General features: G+C 37.5%; 1 protein-coding gene across 4 annotated transcripts in view; it reads right to left on the minus strand.

Moving 5' to 3' along the window:
• The window catches only part of E23 (Early gene at 23), a 200,010-nt gene that overhangs the window by 29,908 nt on the left and 162,602 nt on the right, over positions 1–7,500 (minus strand). For all 4 annotated transcript variants that reach the window (XM_070087764.1, XM_070087742.1, XM_070087762.1 and 1 more), the window contains one exon: positions 3,497–3,639. In XM_070087764.1, the coding sequence (XP_069943865.1) occupies positions 3,497–3,639 (143 nt within the window). The remainder of the gene's footprint in view (positions 1–3,496; positions 3,640–7,500) is intronic.

Genomic DNA, 7,500 nt, shown 5'->3' on the forward strand with positions numbered 1-7,500 from the left:
CACATAGGAATATTTTTTTTATATCTATTTATCTAAATTCCAGATCTTTCAAAAGTTTCATGTACAAAATCAGAGGCTGTGGATATTATGTCTTTGTTATCTCTAATGGTTTAAAATTTATCATACACTGTAAAGGTTATAAATCAGATGAGTCCCGCAGGAAAAATAGTGTCGTCACATTTAACTTATAGATCGATGAACGAGAAACTTTGAGAAGAAAACGAAAATAAATCTTTGCAGATTTTTCTCTCTCCAAATGATGTTAATAGAATGTAAATTAGTGAATGCATAATTAATGATGAAGAAAAATTAATAAGAATCGTATCAGTGAAAGACTTTTAGCATAATATCCATCAATAAGATATATATTGAGTGTGTCCATCCACATAAGCTTGGATTATCCATTCGGTGATTCCGGGCATACACAGAATATTTTAGGCTCTAAGAATTCTCAGATGAATCAAAAATGAAAATAAAAATTCTAAATCACTCTTAAATTTTTGCTGTATTTGAGTTTTTTGCGCTGAATATATTACACACTCCTTACGGGAGGCTCCTTAATGATGGAAAGGGGCTCTTGATCCAAGGAATTGGACCTTCTTTCCTCTACTTCGGATCGAACCTGAACGCCTCTTATTCACCTAAGCGTTATGTGACCCCAACTGATTTAGTGCTCCCTCTGACTGTATTATTATTATTATTATTATTATTAGTAGTAGTAGTAGTAGTAGTAGTAGTAGTAGTAGTAGTAGTAGTAGTAGTAGTAGTAGTAGTAGTAGTAGTAGTAGTAATAATAATAATAATAATAATAAGAAGAAGAAGAAGAAGAAGAAGAAGAAGAAGAAGAAGAAGAAGAAGAAGAAGAAGAAGAAGAAGAAGAAGAAGAAGAAGAAGAAAAATAATAATAATAATAATAATAATAGTAATAATAATAATAATAATAATAATAGTAATAATAATAATAATAATAATAATAATAATAATAATAATAATAATAATAATAATAATAATAATAATAATAATAATAATAATAATAATATTAATAATAATAATAATAATATTATTATTATTATTATTATTATTATTATTATTATTAATAATAATAATAATAATACAGAATAATGTGGAAACCCTTTGCAACCTGTACTTTGAATACAGTGAAAATATTTAAGAAATCAATGTTGTGGTTGAAGAAACAAGTGAGCAGGACTTTACTGTGACTGACGCCGCACTGCAAGATAACATTATGCTCTTCCATGAATCCAGGTTGTGCTAGTTAAACATTAAAATATTGCGTAAGCGCTGGTATCATAGTCCCTGACCCTGAACCCTGAACATAAACCTGACCCCTAACAGTGATCTCGGCTCCAGATCCTGCTTCTGGTAGCGGGGTGTAAATGATACGCGTTTTCGGAGGCTTCTTTACTTTATTTGCAAAAGTCGTGGTGGGTACACAGGCTTGTGTGTTGTGCCCATGGCCCGGGTAGGGCCATGTCCACGAGAGAGAGAGCTAGTATGCCTTCTGTCTTGCTGCTAGGCCGCTGAGTGAGTGAGAGAGTGTGGGACCAGCGTCCCACAGACCTGGGCAGGCCCAGAGGGCAGCGAAATATGAACTAAGCTGGCAGACAGCATAGGCTGTCTATGCAGACAGTACAGGCTGTCTACACTGCCCCCTAACCCACACCCCTGACTCCTGCCGTTGACTCCTACTTGGACTCTACCTGGAGGATGCCCCGGGGGTCAACGCCCCTGCAGCCCAGTCCATGACCAGGCCACGCGGTGGATCAGGGCCTGATCAACCGGGCTGTTACTACTGGCCGCACGCAAACCAGTGTACGAACCACAGACAGGCTGGCCAGATACTAACTTTAGGTATCTATCAAGTTCTCTCTTAAAGACAGCTAAAAGTAATCCCCTTTCTGTATGATGGGAGGCTGTTCAATAGTCCTGAGGCTCTTATTATCGAAGGGATTTTCTATTCCTAAATTATTATGTATCTTTCTCGCCTGAGTTCCATGGAGTATAGGTGAAGGGACTTCAAACGTTCCCAGTAATTAATATGCTTGACATTCTCCAGGTCTGCAATTTGTCCTGCCTTCAAAGAGGCTGTTAGTGTACAGTAATATGCCAACCTAAGCAGAACAAGAGACAAAGAGTATCATCACGTTGGTTTTTTCTTCACTTTTTTTTTTTTGCTTTATCGAGTGGTTGGATATACTCATATACTCCGTTATAGCTTGTATTTTCCCTGACCTCTGTTTCAGACTCTGGTCCCCCGAACTTAATCCATAACCCTCACCCTGCCCTCATTCCTGACCCTGACCTCAGCCATGACCCTGATCTGACCTAACCATGACCCTTACCTCAATCCTGACAATGACCCTGACCCTGACTCGACTTTGACCTCTGGCTCTGATCTAACTTGACCTAATTGGACTTAGACTCTGACCTAACTCGACCGAGACCTAACCTGATCTAGCTTAACCTGACATAACCTGACACAACATGTCTTAACCCGATCTAACGCTATCTAATCCTACCTAGCCTGAACTAAGCTGACCTAACCTCATTAAACTTAACGTAACCTAACCAAACTTATCCCTTCATTCCTTGGTATCGTTCACAAGGAATGATACGGAGCTATGACTAGTGGTTTTATCTTCTATGTAGAGGAGAAACAGAAAAGGTACCAAGGCCGTGCCATGGTGTACTGAACATTTCACTTTGTTTACTACAATTCTCTATGTTCTGTTTGCTAGAAATTTAAACATTCATTTCCCTACCTTCCCTGTTATTCGCCTTAATCTCATATTGACTCTATCACTCAATAGTCATATTTGTCAATGTCATTGCAAAATCCGTTTAAAACCCCATCTGTTGTATGGTTTATTTCCAGCATTTCAGTGACTTTCTCATGACGATCTAAAAGTTGTGTCAAGCAAGAGCCCAGCACTAAATCCATGCTTATTTGATTTGTTTTTTCCAGAAAAACAGTAAATTGGTGCAATAGCGACTTTTAAAAGAATTTTATAATGTGCGATATCAGTGTTACTGGTCTGTATTTTTTTCAGTTGCTCTATTGTCTTCGTTGTGAAGAGGAGCTGTGTCTCCACGATTTAAGATATCTAAAATTCAATAGAACATTAAGTGTTTTTGTAAATGAACTTAGCATTTATTTACAGATTTCGAATGCCAAGAATCAGCCCAGGTGCTGCGTGAGTGGGCATTTTCCCTATTTCTTCATGGAAGTTTAACATCACCGAATGGCTGGGATCTAACCCATGGCAAGCGAATCAAAAAAACTCACAGGGCAGTGTGTCACCCATTGGAACCTACCGGACGATTTAGATTCAATCAACTCAGTATATCTCGCGCACTCGCGCGAAAGGTTTTTAAGCTACTTCTGCATGAATAACTTAACAAATAAGAACAAAAAAATAATAAATATAAAGTGACCCGTAAACAAATATCAAACACGTTGAGAGTGAAGACTTGCCTGAGGGACCCATGATAGCTAGGACCTCCCCTGGCTTGCAGGCACCACCCACACCTGACAGGATGGAGGTCTTCTCCAAGACGAGGCTGACGTCGTTGAACACCACATCGAGGGGTCGACGCCGAGGCCAACCAACCGTTATCCTGAAAATGAAAGAGAGAGGTAGGCTGTAGCACAGTCTATTTATTTATAGCCATTGAATGGTTAGAGGACTTGCCCCAAAGAATTGCAAATATCCTAGAATCCTTGGAAGAAGCCTGACTGTCGCCCATTCCACAGGTGCTGAACTACCCCCGATGGGTTTAGTGAATTCCCATAAATACAAAAAAAAATAATAATTATGTGGTTTCCTACTTTTTTTCTTCCTAGGTTTTCCTTCATATTTTGAAAACACCTCATTTCACCTGTTTCACATTTTGATCGTTGTTGTGCTGTAACTTGGGAAATGTTCAAGCAACTATTGGCATGTGCAAGAGTGAGCTTTGTTTACAGGAAGTTTTTTTTTTTTTTATTTTAGGTTCTGCAAGTTTCAGGGTGCCAGTTTAATTAGATAATCTGGTTTACAAGCAATAACTAGAGAATGCCTCTTCTGAGCGCCTTCAAACCCTTAATGCTGACCTATTAAATTAGATAAATGTTTGTAATAATCTTCGCCTGTGTGAAAGCTCATTTTCCACTTTTAATGAAGAAAGTGTGAAAAATTGAACTAATAGTTATCAGGCAATAATTTGTGAATACCTCATCCGATCGGCTTCAAACCTTCACCAGAAATTTTTCGCCTGTGTGAAAGCTCATTTTCCACTTTTAATGAAGAAAGTGTGAAAAATTAAACTAATAGTTATCAGGCAATAATTTGTGAATACCTCATCCGATCGGCTTCAAACCTTCACCAGAAATTCTTCCTATTTAGAAGAAGCTTTAGGTTCTTATTAGACTATATAGATGCCAATTTAAAAAAAAAAAAAATCTTCAACACCTCACCTAACCTTATCTGGTAACTCAGAGGTAGACAACCTAAAATAGAACATACCTGAAAAATATTGAAATTGTGTATTTTTTTTCTTTTTTTCAACTTTCACGAGTTTAGCGATCCCTTAAATATTATATTTTCGACTGGTTTAACTCCAGAATTCGCACAAATTATCATGTATAGTGTCCTTTTCTCTCTCCAAATCTTCAATATAGGCGAATCCTTCTTAGAAGGTTGGGATTCCTATCGGAATGTATAGGTATCAAATTTCCAATTTTTTTCAATGGTATCAGATTTTTTACATGAAATAAGTAGAATTTGCTTCTTCTGAATGTTTTCGGTTTCTAGTGGCTGACCGATACATCTCGTGAAATGAATGGTAATCTGAGCGTTTAGGCTGTGCAGATGATGGTTTTCTAATTTACTTACATGTGCATGTGCATCCATATGCACACGCAGACTCACGCACACGCATATACTTACATACTTACATACACAAATATGCGCACATCACATATGCATATGTAAGGACTTACATACGCAAGCATTTACAATGTACATACACACACACATACATACATACATACATACATACATACATACATACATACATACATACATACATACATACATACATACATACATACTATACATGCATACCATCGCACATATATACGTACATACATGCATACTCACATGCATTCACAAGAACAAAACAACATGGGTTCGAATCCTCGGCTAGTCGCATTGTTGCTATTGATTAATATATGTATATATATATATATATATATATATATATATATATATATATATATATATATATATATATATATATATATATATATATATATATATATATATATACATATATATATATACATATATATATATATATATATATATATATATATATATATATATATATATATATATATATATACATATATATATATACATATATATATATATATATATATATATATATATATATATATATATATATATATATATATATATATATACACGCACACACGCACATACATAACTCACCGAACGGAGAGTAAACCAGCCCTGGAAGTGCCAGACCTGGGTCTTCTAGTAATCCAGAATTGAACAAGCACACGAGAGCCCAGCGTTAACAAGGAAGGGAAGCTCAGTGTCTCAAACGTCACTCTCAGTATGGGTTGAAATTCCTCAGTCTTTTTGGCTAGTCATTAAAGGGAAGTTCACTCTACTGACCTACTCACACGTACGCCCAGGTATACATACGCACAAGCATGTACACACACACACACACACACGCGCGCATACACACACACACACACACACACACACACACACACACACACACACACACACACACACACACACACACACACACACACACACACACACACGTACACACACACACCACGACATACAAAATACTGCGTGGAACAGACAGGGTGGACAGAGACATGATGTTCCAGAAATGGGACGAAGAAACAAGGGGTCACAATTGGAAGCTGAAGACTCAGATGAGTCCATGGAATGTAAGGAAGTATTTATTCAGCCACAGAGTTGTTAGAAAGTGGAATAGTCTCGCAAGCGATGTATTGGAGGCAGGAACCATTCATAGTTTTAAGACGAGGCATGAAAAAGCTCATGGAGCAGGGAGAGGAGGACCCAGTAGCGGTCAGTGAAGAGGAGGGGCCAGAAGCTGAGTATCGACCCCTGCAACCGTAATTAGGTGAGTACAATTAGGTGAGTGCACACACACACACACACACACACACACACACACACACACACACACACACACACACACACACACACACACACACACACACATACACACATATTTACACAGGTATACATACGTGCATGCATACATAATCATACTTACTCTCATACGTAATTTTATATTTTGCAGCCCTACGCTAATCCTTCTGAGTGCACTTGGATAGATGGGGCTGAGCTTATGAAACACTTAGGTACCTTTCTCAGACCAAGCAGCGATGGGAGCTAATCGTGTTCAAGAGCGTAAATATATGTTTCGTCTTATTCTTACAACACAGTCATTTTTCGAATCTCACATAAATGCAGTTTTCTACTCAAAATAACATGAAGTCAATGAACCTAGTATCCTTCATACACACACAAAAAAACACAAGAACATTTATGTAAAATGGAAATTTTGTTTTGCAGGTATAATATAAATGTGCAGACGTCGTTTCTTTACTTATACATCGAGGAACCTTTCAGTCTGGTCTCAGAGAATGTGTTGGAAGGTTGAATATAACTACATAAACATCCATTCATAATGAAATATTATTTCTATTTATACTCTCAAGAAACGTTTGGATATTTTATCGGCTATGTATGGATTGTAAGGGTGAGTACATTCTGTTGTTAAGTTGCTATTATTATTATTCATGATACGATACACGTATACTACCTAATTTACAAAGTCATACTGCTAAGTGGAGAACAAGTTTTACATAAAGTGAAATTTTACAGATATAATCTTCCTCTGTGTCTGTAATTCACTCTATTACCTATCTGCAGTCACAGCAATTTACCCGTCATCAGCGTGAAGGAGTTTCCCATAACACGAGTTGGCAAATTTTTTTGAGTTTAAGAGTGCCCTGGGTATCGTGACTAGACAGCCTAACAGTGTACTTGAAATAGATGTAGAAATTACGTAGGAGTCGGTAAGCTTTACTTTCACCTACTGTTCTCACCGGGTTGTATCGACGAGGTTCGACACACTGCCCCTTATCCCGTTGTGACTGATCTGCCCTGTAGAGATGGTGTGTAAGAATGGTATATAATACCGACAAGATGAAATTAAGACACATGTGCAACATCTGGGTATCTTTATTGTAGACGTTTCGCCATCCAGTGGCTTTATCAATACAAATTCTAGGACATAACTTGAAGACAGTAGAACTATGTACAGAAGATGAGGTAATCAGCCCCTCCCCCTAGGAGTTGGTGCGAAGAGCACCATAGTCGTGGAGATTCTGAAGCAGAAGAAAGGAACCTGGCGCTT

Source organism: Cherax quadricarinatus, chromosome 2, assembly GCF_038502225.1.
Source record: "Cherax quadricarinatus isolate ZL_2023a chromosome 2, ASM3850222v1, whole genome shotgun sequence".
NCBI lineage: Eukaryota > Metazoa > Arthropoda > Malacostraca > Decapoda > Parastacidae > Cherax > Cherax quadricarinatus.